The 23,099-nt window shown below is 40.6% G+C and overlaps 1 protein-coding gene across 2 annotated transcripts in view; it reads left to right on the top strand.

Annotated features, from left to right (window-relative positions):
- Positions 1–23,099, top strand: part of DHRSX (dehydrogenase/reductase X-linked) — a 169,592-nt gene that overhangs the window by 42,979 nt on the left and 103,514 nt on the right. For both annotated transcript variants that reach the window (XM_075094864.1, XM_075094855.1), the window contains exon 3: positions 7,905–7,973. In XM_075094864.1, coding sequence (XP_074950965.1) covers positions 7,905–7,973 — 69 coding nt within the window. The remainder of the gene's footprint in view (positions 1–7,904; positions 7,974–23,099) is intronic.

The raw sequence follows: 23,099 nt of genomic DNA, 5'->3' as shown, positions 1-23,099 counted from the left end.
GACATAAATGTTTATTTTCTTAGTAGAGAGGGTGTTACCACTGGAGTTCAACAGCAACCCGTGCCTTCAACGTATAATTTTAGAGGAGGAACAAATAGTGAAGTGACAAGCCTTTCAAATTATATTAGATTATTCGGGGTAATGAAGACCAGGGACGTGTGTAAAGAATTACAGAAGACCATAAGCAGCTGGGTGTTAAAAGGCATGTGCAATTCCAAAGAGAATGATATGGAGTGATGGCCATGGGGAAAAATGGGGGACATGGGGAAAAATCTTAACTCCAGAAAAAGAAATGATGGATTCTGTGTTGACCATCATCACTTTGGAGGAAGATCGTGGGCTTCATAGACTGTTCTATGAAAAGTCGGTGCTCAATAGCTTGCAAAAAACAAAACAAATATTAGAAATTGTTAGAAAAGGAACAAACAGAACAGCGTGAGTTTGTCATTGTATAAATCCTTCACGTGCCAGCACCTTAAATGCTGTGTTGAGTTCTGGTCTGCACATTTCAAAAAGTATAACATAGAAATGGAAATGGTTTAGAGGAAAAAGGCTTATCACAGGTATGGAGAAGTATCCTTATGAGGAACAACCAAGTGGGATTGGAGCCTTTAGTCTGAAAATGTCGTCTGTGACAGGCAACTGCTGTTCACTCTCTCTTCTAAAAGAAGTATGTAGAATAAACAGCTAAAACGATGCAGTGCTTATGAATAGTATGGAGATTATTACACACTCAGTATAAATACAGTACCACCCATCAGAAAATAAATTAAAATGGTCTAAAACAAGCTGCTGCAACTGAAAGCAAAATTAAAAGCATAAAAGTATTTCTGGACTAGTATCTTCTGCATAGGGCCCTAAATCATCCTTAGTATAGAAGTGTAAGGTGCGCAAATGTGACTGTTGTGCAGTCTGAGGAAGGATGTTGTGCATAGTCCAGTGAGTGTGATTTTTGTATTGAAAAAAATGTCAGGCATTGTAAAAAATACAAAGTATGTGATGATAAATTTTGGAAGAGTTAGTGCAGTTTTTCTAGACATTTATTTAATGTATTCATTAAGCATTTGTTAACTGCATTGAAGATTGCAAGAACCATGTGAATTAATTCAATCTTGATTTTCAAAAGCTTTTGGCAAGGTTTCTGCCAAAAGATTTCAAAGTGGCTAGCTTGTCTTGAGATACGAGGAAGATGTCTTGTAGATTAGTAACTTGTTAGGAGACAGGAAACAACGTTTAGGAATTATTTGTCAGCTTTGGGATGGAATGAGGGACTCCTGATTTCATAGACATATGTTCAGTATATTTATGAAAGATAGATACAGAAAAAAGCATGAACAGTGAAATGATACCTTTGGCACAAATGTGTTTAGCATAGTCAGATTAAACTATTAGACTATTGATAATTAAGGGCTTTGAGCATCTGACAAGGAGAGGCTGAGAGAGCTGGGACTGTTCAGCCTAAAGAGGAGAAGGCGCAGGGGGACCTTTTCCATATGTGGGGACAGGAAAGAAGATGGTGCCACTGACAGGACAGGAGGCAATGGGCATGAACCAAAAAGGAGGAAATTCTATTTAAGTGCAAGAAAACACTTTTTTTTTTACATTGAGGGTAGTCAAACAGGCTGTCCAGAGAGGTGGTGGGGGCTCTCCGTCCTTGGAGATACTCATACCTGACCAGACATAGTAGTCATGGGCAACCAGCTGTAGCAGTGGGTGGGACTGAATGGTCTCCAGAGGTGCCTTCCAGCCTCAGCCATCCTGTGATCCTGTGAAATCTTAACTAGCATGAAGAACAGGGAATAATCTCACAATATTGAATGACTGGGTTATGAAGGGACAGATAAATACTGAGTGTCAGTAAATGCAAATACTGCATATGAGGAAAAACCCCACACCTGTATATTTACAAGAATAGTATCTAGATTAACTGCTATCACTCAAAAAAAAATAATTATGATTTACTGTTATAAGCTCTCTGCAGAACATCTTCAATATTCAGTGCCAGTCAAAAAGGCAAATAAAATCTTATTACTTAGCAGGAAAGAAGGTGAAAACAGGATAGGAAGCATCCCTCTTCCTATGTAGGAATCATTGGTTCACCCTGTTGTGAATACTTGAAAGAAGTCTGGTAAAACTGGAAAAAATGAGAGAAGGATGGTGAGGAGGAAGGGATGGCTCTGTGCTATTAAGCAAATGTTCTTCCACTTGCAAACAGCTGGCTGAGCCGTGATGTTATGCAGTTATCAATGATATAAAGAAAGTGAATGAGAAGTGGTTATTCTGTTATTGTACACGAAGTAAAGAACATCCAATAAAAACAAAACAAAACAAAACACCACTGAAGCACAAACTTTTTAATGTAATTAAGTGTGTCACTAAATCACAGAGCTTGTGTTTCCAGAACCCTTTGGCTGCCAAGTGAGTGAATAAATTGGAAGTGGAATTAGATGAAGTAGTGGAGGTAGGTCCATTGAGAGGCTAGGTGTGACCTTTCATTAAGGAAGTCTCTGAAACTTCTTTCTACCAGGGGGATGTATCAGAAAACATCACTCCCAGACTTAATGCTGTCGCTTATACCTTTTCCTTAAGCACCTGCTATGGGTTATTGTTGGAAACGGAGCACTTGTCTTGGTGTGTCTGGTTTGATAAACAGGGTAATTCTTGTTGTTGGAACAGCTGACACCTAGGGCAAGAAAGATAATTTCTTTTTTCTCTGCAAACCAACATCCTCCTCCTTGCTCAGTTTTGCTTCTTTTCTCAAAGGAACAGTTACAATCATATTTTTGACTTTAATGTCAAAAAGGCATGTATTTCATTGTGACTGCTGTATGATGAACTGAATGACAAAGATGTGTGGCACCTCTAGACATAAGGAAGCTTTGCATCTCTTTCTCAATATTTTTTTTTATACCAGGTCATGTCCTTATACCTGACTTTGTTGAATAACAAATTCATGACTTGGAAGTTTTATGAGTGAGACCCAAGATCTATATTCCTTTTTTCTAAACAAGATTTTTTTTTTTAATTGAAGACATTATCAATTTCTTTAAAAACCACTCATATTTACTGAGTTCAGATTCTCATACTCAGAGCATTTGGGGGGCAGTCATTCCTCTCTCTTAGGCACATGCTATTTGTTGTGCAGTGCCATGCACACTCACAAAATTGTGATCCTCACAACACCAGCTGATAGGACTTCGCTTTTCTCTTGAGGCTTTGGGTGCCCTTGCAAGCTCTGTCTTAAGGCTGGTGCTCCAGTGAAATCAGTTCCCCTTCATCCATAATGAGGATTATGCTACTACGAGGGGGCACCTTAGTTCAAATTTCCAGTTGGAATATTTTTTATATTCTGTTGCACAAAGATGCCTAACCATCACCCTCTGCAACTCCTTAATCAGATGGTATTAATTTATACAGAATTTATTACCATACCACCAAGCTTTTCCTGGTAATGCACATATGCATTAGAGTTTATGGGCAGCACTTCTAAATTTGGGATTACATGAAGTGTTTGGGGGAGTGAGGAGGGCCATGGGGCAGGCTGTGAATCCTGGAAAGTTATTCATCATTTCAGGGATTAACTGATATGTAATTATGGCTAAATAAGACAAGGGATGAGTGTTATCTCAGGTAGACAGGTTCCGCAGGCACTGGTGAATGAGGGGGTCGCACTTGCCAGAGGCTGGAGTGTGTGGGGAGGGCTGGGAGGCGACGTGCCGGCATGGCTGCCCTGCCGCTGGGCAGCTCGCCCCTGCCTCTCCTGCTGGGGTTTGTCACAGGCTGAGGGCTGCCTTGGAGCACAAGGTGGCTCTCAGGCTCTGGGCTGGATGGGTCGGGTGTTTTACTGGACCACTGCATCATGGGTGGTCTTCTTGCATCTTCTCGGTTGTCCATCTCAAAGAGTTTTTGTGTTTCATTTTTGTGTTATGTTGCTGAAAGTCGGGAAATTCACGCCCTGCGAACTCTGGTAAGCGAGGGCTTTCCAAATTTGTGAGTTTGTTCTCTCCAGGCAACCTTAAGCTTTACAGGCTGTATCGTTGTTCATAGACTATTTTAAATTTCTTTGTAATGCCCTGCAGTACGTTCCCTTGAAATGCCAAGATTGCAAATTCTTATTTTTGCAAAGCACCAATTGGAAAAGATCAGGATCAACTTTGTACATAAATGATAAGCATGAGTAGCAATTATTCTTTTGGAGAGATTTTCACATTCAAAGAAAATTAAAATATTGTATAAAGTATACATATCGATATGACAGGACCCCTTAACTAGCAATAGTGTAAATGTTTCCCACCTGTGATGGGTTTCTACGGACTGTGTTTTTGCCATCCTTACTCAGGCTGAGCAATCGGCTGTGATAATTCTATGGAAATCCCTGAAGTACCTTTCAGAGTTAAGATCTACTTAAGTGATTAAGATGACAGAACCTGACCTTTAGGGTAAGATCCAAAGCCTGTTGTTGCTGCTAAGAATTTTTCTATGTACATCTGTGGTGGCTTTAGATCAATGTGCTTTGACTTGGGGCATCTGTGTAGATGAATCAATTTTCTTGACTCAAAGTTGTATTTAAATTTATTTTCAATTATTTTTTTTTTGCAACATGAGTTTAAGTATTTTTCTAAGAATTAGAATCTTTCATGCCTTTAAAATGATATTTTATTTTATACAGCTGCATCCATTCAGACTTGAATTTATTTTTATGTTATTCAGAAATGATTGAAGTCAGTGTTGTTATTGAATCAGTCTCACCTGAATTTTTCACTATTCTGTGGGGACTAAGTAGAAGAAAAACATCAGATAGGGCACAGAACAGCTTGCATAAGGAGTTCTTGAGACAACTATGTCTATTTTGAGTTCCCAATAGATACTTCAAATTAGCATGAAAAGGAGATTATTACATGTTTGGGTTCTTTGATGAGCTAAGCTCTCAAGACATTGAATCCCTTTTTCTCAGAGCTTTTGTTCACATTCCCTCACTGCCTAAAAACCATGGTCTGTCTTCCGTTTCTTATCCTTCCATCCAAACCACTTGAATCCAGACTAGGCAGATCTTATGCTACAGAAGCTATAGCTCTGAAAATTGATAAATTCTGGCAGGTCCAGCACATGAAAATTATGGTGGATCATTGGCAAAAAGTCCAGCCAGAGGATTCTCCTGTGCTTCACAATGTTTTTAAAAGAATTACTACAAATATGCTGCTGAGGATCTAGATCAGCTGATGGTGGTAAGAATTTGACCCTTGTATAGTAAACTCTCCCCCTCCTTAGTTCAGAGTGCTGTACTCCTGTTCAGTGTGCTTGAAGGTTGTACCCTTTAGTGACCCATCTTCATGAAGAAGATACAAATTACTTTTTATTTTTCCCAACCTAAAGTTGATGATGTTAGCTTGATGACTTACAAAGTATTTTGTGAATTTCAAATAATTAATGTAGGACTTAAAAGGAGGTTGTTCTTTTTCATGCCTACCACTCACTTTGCTTAGAGGATCCCAGAAGGATGTACTAGGAGGGAAGCAGTACAACAGTGCAATGCCCCTTTCCTCACCCCACCCATCCTCGGCAAGGGGATGCTGATCTCCTTAAGGAAACTCAAAAGTGTAGATTACTCGCCCAGTCTTACGGTATCTTCCTGATAGATGTGTCATTGAACTTTTTGTAAGGATTTTGGTCATTTGTGCAGTGTCTTTATTCTTTCTGGCAGAATTTTCTTTGAAAGAATTATTTCAAAAGTCTCTATTACGGCAGCGGCTTTTACTGGGGCTAACTCAATTTTGTGATACTCCGGCCTCCAGAATCTGGTTTTCAAACGCTCTGTTGAATCAGGCTGGAAACAGACATTTGAAGTGACTGTTTAGCAAAATAATTATTTTTTCCCAGTGGTCTAGAGTGAAAAATATTCAAATATGAAAAAATTAGCTCATTTGGAAGGCACTGAGCTTTAATGAATAACCATTTATATAACAGCAAAATAAAGCAAAATAAAATTTGTTGTGAACACAAACTCTTTTAAAAGAACAAATGAAGTGAACATACTGAGAGTTAAATCAAGACACTGGAGGCTTTAATAAGCCTGTTCTCTGCATGAGGAGTACTGAATGAAAGAGGAATCAAGTAAGACCTTCACAGAATTGGCACTGGGTGCCAATTGGTATTTTTGTTTCTAGCCTAACTGTATTCGGAATAATAACACACTGAGTTTGAAGTTTTACTCTAGTACATCACTTAAGGTGAAACAGTGAGGAAATTGATCCCTTGCCCGTAAGCCATCTGCACAGATCTCCCCAGAAATGGAAGATTCATTGGAGGGTTTGTTTGTTGACGCTGCGTCTACAGCTGGAAACTAGCATCAAGCTGAATGTTGCTGTTCTGTACAAGGTTTTAAAGGGGGGAAAAAACCTGCAGCAAGAAGAAAATATTGCAAATGTGTGTTGTTTTTTTTTTTTTCCTGTATTGGGAAGTCTAAGCAATGTAATTCCATAGTTAATGGATTTTTTAGAGAACAGTTATAGACCAGTATGAGCCTAAGTTTTATATGAGAAGTATTTTCTCTCAAGTATCTGAATGCTCAATGTCTGTATTTTGTCTACATTTATGTAAATACTGGGTCTTCTTGCATATCATGAAAACAAAGATGTCTTGCAAATAATTGTTTTTGACTGCAGAAGCACAGCAAAAACTCCATCCTCAAAAGAATGCATTGGCCTCCCTCCTCAGTGTGGTCATGTCACAAAAATCTCCATTCAGTGCTCTGAGCCTTCAGCTAGTGCAACTGATGGATGACACATGAACTGTGTCAGAGGGCTTACTCCCACTTTTTTGAACACTTTCTCTGTGAGATCAAATGAATGCAGTTTAATAGCACTATAAATCATGTTCTAACATCTTAAAGTAAACGTGAGCACGTACCAACTAATGTGAGCAGGAGATTGAGCCAGATGACCTCCTGAGGTCTCTTCCATCTTCAACTTGTTCTGTGACACTGTGATTCTCTCCTTGTCTTTGATAGAGCTGATTCACTGTTACTTAAAAAAAGTGAGGGAAAAAAGTGGAAAACCTGAAATTTCTGCTGCACAGTTACGAAGTGACTGAGAGGACAGGAAACCTGTAGAGGGGAACAAGATAAAGCCTGTAAAGAAACCAGGGAAGCGGTTTATATAACCAGGAAAAGAAGGTGGCAACTTCATGAAGTTCATAAGAGATATCAGTATTTATATCCAATCTAGATAATAAACGATAGGTATTTTGATGTGCTATGCTATGGAAAATATTTATGGATGGATAAATGGAATGTTAAACTTAATTTAAAAGAATTAATTTGTGGTACCAGGTGCCATATTTTGTGTCTGTATATTTTCCTTTCATATAAGTTATTATAAAAAAATTGCCAAACAAATGTCAGACAATTCTTAACTGTCCACCTAAGCTGAATGGTACAAAAGGCATTTATTTGGTGCTTAATCACATTTTATGTTAGTGCTAGTAAAACATTTCCTGAGCATTTGGGCCAGGGTAGTGGAGCCTTTTCCCCAACTGTGGAAGTCTTCATTTTGGAAAAAGAGCGAGGGAAGGTCCACTCTAACTTATAGTAAAGCTTTTGCAGAATCTGGATGTGATATAATTCACTTGGCTCACAGAATCACATCTCAATTCTGCTGTTCCAGCCAGCAGATGGTCCTTTCTTGCATGAATAAATGAGATAAACAGGCAGAACTTGTACAAAGAGCAGTGCATTTGTACAGCCCTCTTCGAAAACCTCTGCTACCTGACAGTAGCAAATCGTGCCTTTTCACCTAAAACTTCATACTGGTTTTTACACAGTGGCTAGCCCTTCATAGTGGCATGCTTGTATTTACTGTCCTTAAGTCGATTGCAGCGCTAATTTTCCATTTTCTATATTGTAACAGCTGGAAATAGTGAGAGTGAGGGCCAAGCAGCAGTGAGGAAAATACAAGAAGAAACTTTGGCTGGAAAAGGTACCGTACGTACTATATTCTTTTCTTTAACGAACTATTCCTGTCTTTTTGCCTGCATCTCCTTTTAGATAAGATCTCCTTGTATATTGTTAAACTTTTTTAGTTTGGGGAAACTAATTCTTAAAGTACATCTGACACAGGGGAAAAATGAGTAGGGTGGGAATTTTAAATGCTTTCAGTTTTGTTTCACTTCTTTAACGTGTGTCATTGCAAAAGGGCTGGCTGCAAGTTACAGTCTGCCTGTGCCTGTGTATGGGCACACTGATTCAATAGCTGGGCAGAAAATCAGAATACTAGTCATTTCTGGGAAGGGGAGGATGACAGCAGGTAAGAGTGAGTGTGCTGGCCTTGCCTGTCATGGAGTATATAATCCTATTAAAAAGGTGATTTTTTTTAAAGAGGTTTCTAAGAGAACAGGGCTGCCCAGTTGTGTTGTTTGACATGAGACAAGAGCTTAAAATCCTTCAGAGAATAAAACTGTGTCCTTAAAAATAGATGGACTTTTAATATCAAGGCAAAATTCCTGTGTTTTTGTGGTTCTTCTGGTTCCATTGTTTAATCTGATGAGCAGCCATGTTGGGGGAGGCACAAGGAGCGCATAGCTTGATAACTATGAGAAAAGGCATATTGCGCACTATCTGCACTGCGATTATAATTTGCAATTTATGATGGAGGTTAGTGCATCTAATATTTCCATCTCTTGGATTCACTGGGTGTAGTTCCTGGTAGTGTATGATGATTCACTGCTGCCACTTTGATGTATCATTTCTTGGCAAAATAATAGGGCAGTGCTGGTACTCCACCCTATTTAGGATCTTCATGGCTTCTGCTGAGATCTGATTCTGTTTTTGTGCCTCTAATAATTACTGTTATGATGATCAAAATACGTTAATTATTGTGTTAAAAAAACCCTTTCATTAAGATTTATCTTTTGACTTAAATAAATGTGCACCCATCATAGCCTCAAGATACATGTATACTAGTTAAAAGCATCATAAATTAAGGCATAGTCAGAAGGATCATGAAAGGAAAAAGGTAATTATCACATCATTTAAATCTTTTGCTGGAAGTTTCTGTACAGAGACCAAATCCATTTGGAATTAATTACATCACATGACCTGCGTGAAGCTGAATAAACCAGGTTCTGCCTTATTTTCTCACGTGTGTGATCACAGACTTTTCTACCACCCCAGTATTTCTTGATTTTTCTGAACAAAATAAGCTTTAACCTTCAGTTATAAACTTTGTCAAGATACAGCTGGCAGTCTGAGGAAGCTGAAATTGTATCTGAACTTGACTAAAGCTGTTTCTCATTTTAATTATAATAACTGAGGCTTTAGTAATCTCACATCCTGATAGATTTTGCCTAAGAACAAACTGCAAGAACAAACTATCACCGTCTCAGAATTTCTCACTGATTGCAGGATATTTGTATTTGCAAGTACATTTTCCTGTACAAAGGACTGTGCAAGTCGGCGCAGCAGTCAGGTGTTACTGCCTATCGATTAATTTGCATATCAATTTGTAATGGGATGGGTGTGCACATACTGTGAACAGGGCTAAGCTGTGTGAATGTATCGCCTTTTCAAAAGCTACAGTTCAACATCTGTTAGTTACTGGGTAAAAACATTATCAGTTATTTTGACCTTTTTGAGGAGCATTTTCTGTGGCCCATAAGAAAAAAACATGCTTACAGAGACTGTTCCTGTCTGGAATATTGGACTCCTGAAGAAAAGCTACTCAAAGCATTATTGCTGGGCAGCCAGTGTTATCAAGGACTGGGGCAATATAGCTGTCCTTATTTTACCATGGCCAAACTGTATGAGTGAGTGCATCGGTTTGCTATCCGGATCTCATGTCTCTAATAACAAGGAAAATCTCCTTGCTCATTAGCAGGTTAGACAGCAAAAGGGATCAAGAGACCTTGTCCTCTCCTTGTTGCCTGGCTGAGCCATACATAGTACAAACATCCCCAGAGACAGCTCTGGGAAAAGGCCAGGCTTGTTGAGTGCATGTAATTAGGGTGTTTTTAAGGCGATATTATCCTTCTATGCCTTGGCCCACTGTCTGTCTGGGGGTCTGTCTGCTGTCTAAGGGTAAGTTTTACTTGACATAATTTACATTTACTTCAGGGACAAGTGAGATCCAAAGCATGTACATAAATGGTTCCTGTGAAGCAGCTGATGAGCAATAACATGTTAACAGTTTCAAAAGAGAATAAAAGATAATAATAAAAAGGCTATGCACATGGATGATGTTTTTTTTGCAGCAGCAGCAGCAGCACGGCAAGACATGAAGAAAGGACTGTTAAAATTTCCAAATACAGGGAGACAGGGGGCCTCTTTTCCCATGCTGGATGCATTCAAACCAGAGCCAATGCGAAAGATGGTGGGGTATTGGAGAGGTAGGCAGTTGCAGTGGTTCCCCTACGCTAAAGCCATGACACCCTACAAGGCAGCAATTCTAAAGGACACAGAAAATCTAAGCAATGTAACACATCGCCTCTTCCTACCACCCCTCCTCTCCCATGGCGCTACACCAGAAACCTCCTTGATTTCTCCCCAGTCAATTCCAGGCTGTCTAAATGCCCTCCTCGGTTTCGGGTCTCTGTGCTGAGTTACCTATTGCTAAGTGAAAACAGTGAGGAACGAGGTGGGCAGCTGAGTGGGAGAGAATAAGGTAAAGGTCCTTGGGGCATGATAGACCCAATTCACTTGACCATCAGAACCCCCTCCATGATAAAGCAATCAAAGCCCTCAGATGTCCAGAACAGACCAGAAGAAGTGCTGCATTGTCATTAAAATTACCACATGGGCACTATTTCCAAAAGACCAAGGGCAACAGATTACTGTGCTCTGAATCATAAAGCTGGGAGAAGCCAGAATGATGTGGGCATTTATCTTGCTGCCATTTGTTAAATTGGGAACTTGTGTTCTTAATAGTAGCAATTATATGGCTGGGAAAATTGTTGATGGCTAGGGATTGCCACAGAGATATTCTAATTGTGTAAGTCTCTGTAATTTACGCATAGGGTGTGTCTGTGTCAGTGCGTTCGTTCATTAGATCAGGAGAGCGCATTTCAGGTAACGCTCAACTGTTGCCCGCTTGCTGAGCACAGGTTCGCATCAGGAAGGGCACCGCAGGTCCTGCCCTGGATTTGCTGTGGATAGGACTAGCCTGGGAGGTCAGCTGCAGCAGTAACAGACCATTAGCACACGGGAGCAAACTTAGAGGTTAGCATCTGAACTAAGAGTCCCAGCGACCCGTAGAAGTGCCTCTGTCAGGTCTCCAGCACAAAATGAGCTCTAGAGATTGACTTCTACTGATCCAAACTGCTTGTTAATGTAGCCGTAACTGTAGTTACCAGTCCTGAACAAACTACATTGAGTTAAGGAGTTGGGAAGTTTCTGTGATAAACTCAACCTTCAATGTTACTAGAAAATATCTTTCTGTGTACATAATAGAGTATATCTCCTGACTCAGTTACCCTCAGTTTACATCTCTGCAAATGAAAGCTGGTTTTAGCCTGTGATTACAAACATACAAATGTTGGAAACTAATATATAAACATGAATGAAAGCTTCATTCATTCCAGCATAGGTTCATGAATACCAATGGAATCAGCAATTAGTAAAAGTTTATGCATAAATATCACTTAGCACAGTACCAAGGAAAGGCTCTCACAACTGCAGTGTAGGAGCTGGAGTTGCAACGAGACTCGAAGGAGAAAAAAATTAAAAGTTAGTGAGAAAACAGGGTGTAAAAGTCATATTAAGCACAGACCTCTTCAAAAGCAGAAGCCTGTGTTTAATCTCACCCAACATTTTTGCGGCAATTCAAATAAAACCACAATTGTAAAACTACACACTAAATCCACAGCACTCATGAGACTTCCATTTGAAGCCAGGTGAGAAAGGAAGAAGAGACTTTCTCCCTCAGAGTCAGAGGAATGCAGAGGTTAGCACAGTGGCAACCAAATCGTGTCATTTACAGTCTGACCCACATCAAGACAGCGTGGTTACTCCACTGATGCTTGCTGTATGTCAGGCACCGGTTTTAACAAAACAGTCCATGCTCTTCCACTCTGTACCAGACTGTTTGTTGTTGGCTTTCCCTGTGGGCTAGGGAAAGCCGGCTGCTGAGAGTTCTCAAATTCCCAAACTTTCAGATTTGTTTTTGACCAAAACCCAATGGCGGTATTCCCAGCACATGGGCCAGAGTTGTGTAAGCCAGTTCAGCAAAGACTCATGCCATGTTAAAACGTGCAAAGCTGCCACCTGGGACTTCTTCTTTGACATGGTGTGTCAAAGATATGGTTATGGAAGCGATCATCCCATCAGTTAAAAACAGTAGAAAATACTTGTGGTTGAGATGTATTTTCTATAAGGGTACATAAGCATGTGTGACTTTACGCTTGCTTGTGTCAGATTTGCTTTTCATGGTGTAGTTTTGAGGTGTAAAAGCGTAACATCCTGAGCTTGTGGCAAGACCTGACATGGTTACTTTGTCTCTTCTGCCACATCCTGCCATTGGCATATCCTTTCTCAACTGCTGCTGATGCTGAAAGACCTGTAGGATTGGTTTAAAGAGTTTCCTAGCAATAACAGTGCAGTTTCCATCTGTGTGGTTGTTTTTTTCATGGTGGTGTATTATCTCCAGTAATTAGCTTTGGCAGGCAAGGACTGCCCTCAGTTAGAGTTGTACAGCTGAATGCCAGGCTCATGAAGACATCTTGAAAGGGTGGTGATATGAGCGAGAAGTAAAGAAGTAAAGAAGAACCTGACAGTATGCCACTTTGCAGGACTGCGTGGAACTGCAGAGCTCTTCTGCTTTGTCACTTGAACCTTGCCTAAACATTAAGATTTCTTTTCTACATAGCCTCATCTATGGTTATATCAAATATATTCAAGCCATATGAAAATATTTGAATCCTGAAAAATACTGGATATGTTAAACTTAATCTAAGTCTGTAAAGACTGGATCCTCCACATGCCCAAGGGATGGGCGACCCCTTTCTAGACTCTAGGAAAGTAATGCAGAGGCTAATGTAGTTTCTCTGTGATCATAGCACTTATGTCCCTTAGCCAGTAAAGTTATTGACTTTTTGCTATGTATTAAGCAGGGGAGATTTTAATCCACAGAAGGTATCTCCATTGCCGTCTGATAAAATCATTTAGGTGAATAGTTTGCAAGTCAGTTGTCCTGCTTTTCTGTTTGTTTTACATAATACTTTGATTCAAAAACATAGTTAAATTCATTAAGCCTACTTGCTCGTGTCATTTTTGTTCTCCTTTTGGCTTTCAGCATAACATGTTACAAGATTTTTTTTTTTTCCCTTCAGTGCTTACAGACATTTAAAAAAATAGAGAATCCCCTATTTTTTGGGTTTCTTAAGACACCTTAGAAATTGAGTTGTCATGTTAACAGGGCAGCAATTCAGACATTAAGAGCAATACGAATATGGTTCACAGAGCTAAAGATGAGCTGCAGATCTGGATAGAGACGTGGAGATGAAGTCTTTCAGATATAAAATGTATTCATAAAGCAGACACAAGCTCTGCCTGTTAGTTTCCTAAATACCCATTTCCATTGGAAATGTGAAACATATTTCATTAATAGGCTCTGCCACTAGGAAACATGATTTTCTCTTATTTAAATTATTTCTAATAGAAACTTAGAGACAAAGAAGTACACAGGTGTAGCTGTAGGCAGAATAACAAAGTCCTTTCAGATGTCTTGAAATGATTTTCTGACTGTAAATCACCAAAGCTTTGTGTGACTAATGGGACGGGAGCTCCAAGGTTAGGATTTTGCTGATTGTGCTGCCCTACTGAAGGCAAACCGGAGAAAGGGAATTTCAAAACGAAATTGCCTCTGCAAGGTCTGAAAAAGCTCCTATTTCATCCTTTTACAGGATTTTGAGTCTCTTTTATGTACCTGTAGAGCCATGATGTCAAGCAGTGGCGTGATAGAGGTGCTCCTGGGTTTGACACCTCCCATAGCATGCCATTATTTTTTCCGGCTCAAGCAGTATTTGCAGGCAGGTTGCACGAGCCATTTCCAGACCTTGTGTATTCTCAAGAAAATTGCCAGCGAATACTGAAAGACAAAGCCAAGAAAAAGGCAATTTGTTTTCTCTCTGGAATGCTTTCATATCTCTCTTCCAAGATCTACTTTATATAGCCCTAGCTTCCGTGGGTTACATGTAGGGCTTTAGAAGTTAATTTGCTTATAAAAAACAGAATACTTTGTGTACAAATGTCATCAGCCTCTGCGCTAGGGCTCCAGCTGCCAGGAGCATGGGAATTTGTTGCCTGAAGTAAACACGGGAAAAGCAGAGCCTGTATTTGAAGCACTTACGGGCTGTATTTTTTTGTAGTCTTTTCTGGTACTTAGTGCTAGAAAACCTTGCTTGTAAGAAGAAAAATAAATACTCCTAAGGAGACCAATAAACTCTTGAATTAAGCAAAACTTCTAACATGAGAATCATTAGATGTCTAATAATCATGTCTGGATTCAGATTTTTCCTCTTATATTGAGTCAGTGTTTCTGGACTAGGTGATGTGAACTGTTACCAGCACCTGATTAATTTCCCCAAGATAGTGGTCAGCTGTGTTTTAGTCCTTATTTAGTCTTAACATTATGTCTGCCACTGTGTTCTCTTACCAAGATTACTGTTGACTTCAGGCTGCTTGGAAGGAGTAGCTCTTCACAACTGATGTACTTGAAGAGACAAAATAAATCAAATCAGCTTTCCAACATTTAGTTTGACCTAGTTGAAAAATAATCCTTGCCAGTGTTTTGCCTCCCAAGCATGCAAAATGTGTGGGCCTATGGTGGGAGAGAGATCTCCATGGCTCTGGGCAAGATTTTCTGTTGTTCTGTCTTTCCTGTCATTCTATTCCAATTTCATTTATGCTCACACATTTGTGCTTTTTTTTTTTTTTTAAATAATTTACAGCTACTAAACTTCCTGGAACATGGATCTAATTTAAATGTTATGGTGTCCGTAATTCTTTCTCTTTAGAAATTTGATGGCATATTGGGGAAAAAAAGAGATGTATGTATTGGAGGGGAAAAAAGGAAAGAATAGTATAAGGAAAAAAGGATTTTCTCCTGTTCAAAACTTTGTCATGGTAGTTGGGGGTTCTGAACTGGAGGTTTGTGAAAAGTTCATTTTCCAACCTGAAATCTTGCAGGCTTTCTCCTAGCTTATATTTTACTCTTGGAAGTCAGTCCATACAAAAATCCCGTGGCCCTAATTGGAACAATTTTTCATGAATACAGAATATTTCCTAGAGATGAGTCTGTTTTGATGGGAATGTTTACTGGGAGAGAGAAACATTTTTGCACTCGTATCTGCAAAATAAAGCAGGGAAAGTGCCCCTGCCTGTAGAAGGGATTAACTCAAAATGTGGTAGTTTGTGTTCAGGTTAATCCAGATCAAAGGCTTTTAATCCCAACTCATTCTGGGCTTCTTATGTCCCAGACTACTGTACTATCAAAGACAAACTTTATTTTAGAATCTAGACCTTAAAATGTTCTTGAATTAATAAAATGCTGCTTATCAATGCATTGTGTTGATTTGGAAATGCATGCTATAAAGGAATTTCTGTTGTTTTTTTTTTTAAAAAAGAATTTTGCAAAGATTTTGTTTAAAACACTATTTTCTTTAAAAGTTGCCACAAAATGGAAGTTTCTTATGGAAAATACTTCTTTCATGTGAGTCTGAGCCTACTTTCCATCAATCTGGTATTTATTTTTTGCTTTGAGATGAATAAAAATTAATTGTTCAATCCTAAGCTAAGTAAAGTCTTCAAATGTGATTTCCTTCAAGACTTTGTTTCTGAATGCAGAAGGCAAACACATCTCCAGTGCCATGAAGGTCTTATGCTTTGAAACCATAGGCCATCTATAATAGAGATGTCAAAAAACGTGCTTATTTGGTATAGAACTGGTGCATGCCTTACAAGGCTGAAACAGCGAGCAGTCCCCCTGAGAATCTTACTCATGCTCTTCCTCCAGTTTAGAGGGTCTCAAATGACTGGCTGAAGACTGCTATCCTAGAACATATATGAAATAATTTTTTAGTCTGGAATCATAATCCTGTAGTTACCTCGACAACTACCAGTGATATATAACTACATTGTGTTTCTGTCTCCAGATGTCCTACAGACAGAATATAGATTTCATTTTTTTTTTTTATTTGCTTGAATCATATCTCTGGAAACATGCTATTCAGAAAGCAGCATCCTTTTCTGTGTGTCCTCCCAGCAGGATAAAATGATATATTTGCCTTTGCTTGCAAAAGAGAACAGTTTGTGGCAGTGTTCACATATTATCCAACTGCCATAAAGGGACTTTTTGTATAAATCTGAAATTCAAATTGGTGCATTCCCCTTAACCAACCTGGGTATATATGTAGAGATTAAGTCTGAATAAATCTGGAGTTTCAAGTAACGAAAATGATGTCACCGAGGGCAGCCCCTCTCTAGTGGCATGGGTGAGCAGAGCATAAAGTGTAGATTGCATGGTGCTGGAGGAAAGACATCAGAAAATAGCAACTTGCATTTGCTGTGTGGGGCAGAGCAGAGCTGCATGGACTTTTGCTTCATCTCAATGCAGTCAAAGGTAGGGACTAGCAAATGTGACACAAGAAAGGCTGGAAGGAGGATCCGGGGAACTACAGGCCAGTCAGCCTGACATCAGTGCCAGGGAAGGTTATGGAGCAGATTATCTTGGGTGCCATCATGTGGCACGCACAGGATAACCAAGTGATCAGGTCCAGTCAGCATGGGTTTATGAAAGGCAGGTCCTGCTTAACTAACCTGATCTCCTTCTATGACAAGGTGACCCACTTAGTGGATGAGGGGAAAGCTGTGGATATTGTCTACCTGGACTTTAATAAAACCTTTGGCACTGTTTCCCACAGCATTCTCGTGGAGAAGCTGGCGGCTCATGGCTTGGATGGGTACACTCTTTGCTGGGTAAAAAACTGGCTGGATGGCTGGGCCCACAGAGTGGTGGTGAATGGCGTTAAATCTGGTTGGCAGCTGGTCACAAGCAGTGTTCCCCAGGGCTCAGTTTTGGGGCCAGTATTGTTTAATATCTTTATCAATGATCCGGATGAGGGGATCGAGTGCACCCTCAGTAGGTTTGCAGATGACACCAAATTGGGTGGGAACATTGACATGCTTGAGTGTAGGAAGGCTTTTGTAGAGGGACCTGGACAGGCTGGGTCGAAGGGCTGAGGCCAGTTGTATGGGGTTCAACAAGGCTAAGTATTAGGTCCTGCACTTGGGCCACAACAAGCCCATGCAACGCTACTGGCATTGGAAAGAGTGGCTGGAGAGCTGCCTGGCAGAGAAGGACCTGGGGGTGTTGGTTGACAGCTGGCTGACCATGAGCCAGCAGTGTGCCCAGTTGACCGAGAAGGCCAACAGCATCCTGGCTTGTATCAGGACTAGTGTGGCCAGCAGGAGTAGGGAAGGGATCGTGCCCCTGTACTCGGCACTGGTGAGGCCACACCTTGAATACTGTGTTCAGTTTTGGGCCCCTCAGTACAAGAAGAACACTGAGGTGCTGGAGCGTGTCCAGAGAAGGGCAACGAAGCTGGTGAAGGTTCTGGAGAGCAGGTCTTATGAGGAGCAGCTGAGGGAACTGGGGTTGTTTAGCCTGGAGAAGAGGAGGCTGAGGGGAGACCTTATTGCTCTCTACAACTACCTGAAAGGAGGTTGTAGTGAGGTGGGTGTTGGTCTCTTCTCCCAAGTAATGAGTGATAGGAGAAGAGGAAATGGCCTCAAGTTGTGTCAGGGGAGGTTTACTTCACTGAAATGGTTATCAAGCACTGGAAGAGGCTGCCCAGGGAAGTGGTTGAGTCCCTGGGGGTATTTAAAAGACACATCGATGTGGTGCTTAGGGACATGGTTTAGTGGTGAACTGGTAGTGTTAGGTTAATGGTTGGACTTGATGATCTTAAAGGTCTTTTCCAAGCTATATGATTCCGTGTATTCTGTGAATTGAGGCCCATGTTTACATTTATTAGTGGGAATTTGGGCCCCAAGGTGTGTTAGGGACCCAGTAACTCTGCTGGGTCCCACTGGCTATCCTGGTAGTGTAAACGTATGGAGACAGGCAGGACAATGTAGCCACAGCAGCTTTGGGGAGCCGGCTGGAGCTGAATTAAGAGGTCCTTCATCCCCTCTGAGCTCTCAGGTCTGCCTCCTGCCTCCTCATGGGAAGGCTGTCCAGGCAGCAGCCTGGGACGGAGCCTGAGGTCTCAGCCTTGTGCTGTGGGCACACAGCCTTTAGTGGGTGTCTGCTTTAGAGATCTTACCTAGCCATTTTTCTGTTTAGTTGAAGAACTCATCAGGAGATGTGAATTGCTGGCACCAAAGTTAACTTCATGAGAGTAGTCCAGAAATACCATTCTTAGGTTGTGTGAAAATCTAGCACCTATATCCTTAGTCTCTTTAATGCAATTTAACCTTCTTTTCTGCAGATAATATTTTTTAAATAAAGCCATACTTTTGTGCTTCCAAAGTGTTTGCATGGGGGTTATTTTCAGACACTGTATGCAAAAGGGCTAATCCCTCACTTCAGCTGGCAGAGTGCTGCTCACCAGCCCCAAGTTTAGGGATTTGTAAGACAGCAGAGTGAGGCCAGGATGGGGAATTTAATTCATTTCCTTCAGCCCACAGTAAGAAGCATGTGCTGTGGGGAGTTTGGGTTCAGTGCAGCGTGGTGGTGCATGGGGGACAGTTGTGTAAGGAGTGGGTTGGAACTGAAAGGAAAGACACTAGTTGTGGGTCTGTCCCTGCCTGCTGTCTGTCCTGTGCAGTGTGGCAGGGGATGGACCAGAGGGTGCTCGCCCTGCTGCCTGGCTTCTTGGCCCCTTTCCACAAGGTGCCATTGTAACTGCCCGGAGAGACCTTTTAAAACACATCACCTTCTGGTAGTCACAGAAGATGTTTTTCCTTCAATTTCTTTTTAGCAGCAGGTAAGATTATATGTAACTGATGATACAGGGAGAATTCAGTCTCAGAGGGGTTGTATAAATTTACATTACCAGCAGTAAATTATTTTTGACTTGAAAAAATTATTTTTTATTGATCCTTTTTATTTTTAAAAGAATATGACATACTGTTTTGCAGATTAAGATTTTGCAGATTAATTTCAGATAATTATTTTTCTGTATAGTTTAATATTTCAGTTAAAAATCAGCCTCCTACTGGAATGGATGCTGTAAAAAAGAATATATGCGCTGTGTTCAAAGAGCAGCTTAATTGGATGGGTAAAATAGGAGAAAATGGGGAAAAAATGGAAAACAAAGAGAGGACAGAATGATGGGAGAAAATATCACAACATAAATACCACATTCCATGTCCCATTTTCTTTTCGAATTGACATATTTTTTTAATTTAGTTTAAATTTAATCCAGAATAGACAGTTAAGACACTAACATGCAAGTTAATAAGGCCAACAAAGCTGAGAGACACTAAAGAGTGAGAGGAAAAGGGAAATTAAAGAGAAAAACAACATAAGGAGTAGAAAAGGATGAAGAAGCATATGAAGACAAGAGAAGGAAGAACCTGGAAAGAGATTACAGCCACCTAAGTTTGCAGGAGCGTAAGATTGTGTCCAGAAAATACAATGCATAGGAGCTGGCTGGTTGTTTACTCTATATGCTAAACAGAGTTTGAATAGATGAGTCCCTGAGGAGAGAACTGGAGTCACTCCATATTTCAGGATTTTGTTGTTGGGAGTTGCGTTCATTGCACTGACATGGTAGAGAAACTCTCAGAGAGTCACGTCCCAGATAACAGTGACACAGCTTTCACAGCCATGCCTGCTTACAAGGCACAAGCTGGGCTAGCGCAGTGCACGTGAGGCTGATGCTTTGCTTTCAGTCTTGTTTATATCCCCCAGGCAGTATGTAAGAAGGTATTGACTTTGTTCTAGCCCTCAGCTTACACATTTTCCCCTACCTTTCCATTAAGGAAAATTGCATATTTTCTTTCAAATTCTGTGTACTTAACTTTCCTCATCTTGTCCGAAGGTCTTCCAAAGCCTTCAGCATTCCTGGCATCATTGTATTTCCATCTCTGTCTCTCTCCCTCATTTCCCTTTCTCTTTTCCTCTTCCCCTTTCCCTCCTTTCCATACTTTCTCTCTCCCCTTCTCCAACCCAGTCTCTCTCTCATTTTTTAAGGAATGGGAAATATAGCTTTGTAATACACACCTTGCTGTTTCATATGCTGTTTGAGATGGTATTCATGTCCCGTAAGAGTTGCTTTATGTTCTCTGGTTTGCATACTGCAAGCAAGCAGTAAGTATCAGTGGGAACAGCCTGTTCTTTTATTGTGCCTTTTCATTTTCCATTTTAAAAATGACCCTAGGTTAATGGCACTTGCACGGTCAGAAAAATCGGACATTTTTTAAAGGAACAGTGTAATTTGCTATTCTGCACATTTCATCCAGTATGCTAAGTTTTATTTAGTTTCTCTTTTGCTGGCTTCTAAGATGGAGACATAAGCCTTCTGCCCAACCGGAAAAAAAAGCTCCTTCATTAATTTTATATAGGATTGGAAGAGTACACTTGGATAATCTGTGTTGCATGATATCTTTTCTCTGGCAACTATTCTGTTAAATTACTTTCAAAGCTGTCAAATTAGAAAACGCAAAATAAGAGTGACATGCTGTGTCCAGTGGGTGTTTGTGTCCTAGGAAGAGGTATGATGCTAGCCTTGGGAAAAGCCTAAAAGAAAACTTCGATTATTATTCAGCTGAAAACCAGAAAAAGAATGACTGAATCATTAAACTTGTTTTCTCTGAATGGGCTGAAATAACTCCTGATGGGTTTTTCTCTCTTCCTGTGCTCCTCCTCCTGCCCTCTTTGTCCTGGTGTCTCCCTGGCTTCTCCATTCCCACTGAACCGTTCCTCCTTCCTTTCTCCTAATCTTTCTTCTCAAGTCCCAGTTGTATGTGTTTCTGTTTCTGGCTTCTTTTTTCATATCTCAGAACTGCAGTTTCGGAGTTTCACTGCTGAAGGCAAAGCAGAAATAGGTATCAGTGGGTAGACATAGCAATTGAAAGGTATGAACTTAACCTGAAGTTATCCATCTACATCTTTTCATCACTGACCCCAACTAGTTCCTTGGCAACGTGGCTCTCTGCCTTTGATACAGGAGTTCTGTGCTCATCCGTTGCTGTATGTCTGGACCAGCACTGGTTGTCTCCTGTTATCTCCAGGCATTGCCTCCTTCTCTAGGTTAGCAAGGAGAGCCCTTGAGTAATGCTGCAAGAAAGCAGCAGCGGGAAGGCTGGCTTGGCTGGAGGGCCTCGTGTTTTGCAGCCCCTGAGCCCTGCGTGTGCTGGCTGTGCTTGGAGGAGCAGCCCTCTGCATGAATTGCTGTGTGAGAGTGTGCACCTGCAGTCTGCAGCTGCTGAGGAAACGCTGATGGGCATCAGTGCCTACTCCAAGTGCAGCCAGGTAGCTACATTTACAGCTGATTATAAAGGCCGTCAGTTTAGGTAGTGGGCCTTGCAGCTCTTAGAAAGGCTGAAGCATCTTAAAAGAGCTGTCAAGAGAGGGCACAAGCATTGCTCAAGAGTGGAGGACCTCCAAAGGCCTTTGTGGCTCTGTGCCATTGCACAGACAGAGGTACCCCCTGCTAGCCAGGGACTGGAGGCTCACACCACTCAATGTGTCTTGTAAAACGAGAAGTGGAAAGGGCATTACAGATCACCTACTGGAGTTTTGAAGCCCTGTTCATTTTTCCCCCTCCTCTTCTGTGGCAGGTGTGGTATATGCATTTGAAGTTATTCTATCAGCAAATATTGACCCAGTTCTCAAGCATTATTAAAATCTGGGAAGTTCTTTTGGTGGTTTTGTGTTCATGCTGAACATGAACAACAAGCAGGTAGAAACCTGTGAAACCACACTGGAGCGTTAGGAAGGCAGAACAAAAAAAATTCCTTAATGTTATAGTTTCTTGACATATTTATTTTAGTCAGCCTGTATCCCTCTGTGCTAGAGGCCAAGCAACTCAAAAGCACCTCCTTAGAAAGTGAGCATTAAATGAAGATAAATATAATATTATGGCCAGAACAGAACTTGGTATTTAAGCAGGACTGAGAAGAAATATCAAGGACTCTGCGCCTAACAGTTTGCGTGATTACATTCAGTAAACATGAATCACAAAGCTACTTGATTATTGCATCTAAATATTGCTAACCCTTTTTTTGGGGAGTATTATAGCCTTCTAAATAATGGGATTTGGGGCTGTAATTCCATCTCCTCTTGAAAGCAATGGTAAACTTACGATTGACTTGAACGCAATCAGGGATTCTACCTCATAATTTTGAACAGTACAATATATTTCTGATTCTTTCAGTGTACTGCCTTAATTAGAGGCTTGCCCCAGATTTAGCAGTGAAGTGACAATTCCAACAATTGACCTGGACAATTACTTAGAGGTAGCCCACGAAGGTCAGAATTTTGATCCCAATTGGCCATCAATTTGTGCTGGGAGGCATCGAGTCTCATGGGCCTTCAAATCTGAATCATAATAGGTGTGCATGCACGTGCTGTTCCCATCCATATATGTATGCACTTACTACTAAAAAAAACCCCACAAACTAAATTTCTCTATTTCTTCAGTCAATAAGAACTGTAATTAAGCTACCCATTTTAAAATGCGGACCTTGTAATATTTTTGTTTTCAGTGAATTTACAGTTAATTGCAAGGATTTTTGGAAGGCTTCTAAACCCTTATTTAGGCTGTATAGCATTGAATAGTGGTGTGATTTCTGTATATGCTAGAGTTCATATATGCTAATCAGTCTGCTTAGAAAACACTGCGTAGCAATGGGCTCCAATTTGCAGCAAGAGAAGCATGTAAAGGTTGGTCATTAGTTGAATGCAGTTCCCTTTCGTCTGTTCGTTGCCTGACAGAGAGCTGGAATCTCTGTATCTTGCATTCCCAGTGCAATGTGTCTGAACTGGGCTTTGTGTATTAAGGGTGAATTCAAGCCAAAAATAGTCTAACTGCGGCTATCTTTATGCACGATATTTACACACAACAAATCAAAGATCTTAGCTGCTTTATGCTATACCTCTTCACAC

Source organism: Phalacrocorax aristotelis, chromosome 1 (assembly GCF_949628215.1).
Source record: "Phalacrocorax aristotelis chromosome 1, bGulAri2.1, whole genome shotgun sequence".
Classification (NCBI taxonomy): Eukaryota; Metazoa; Chordata; class Aves; order Suliformes; family Phalacrocoracidae; genus Phalacrocorax; species Phalacrocorax aristotelis.
The sequence above is the reverse complement of the archived record's forward strand: the minus strand, read 5'-3'. Positions and strand labels throughout refer to the sequence as shown.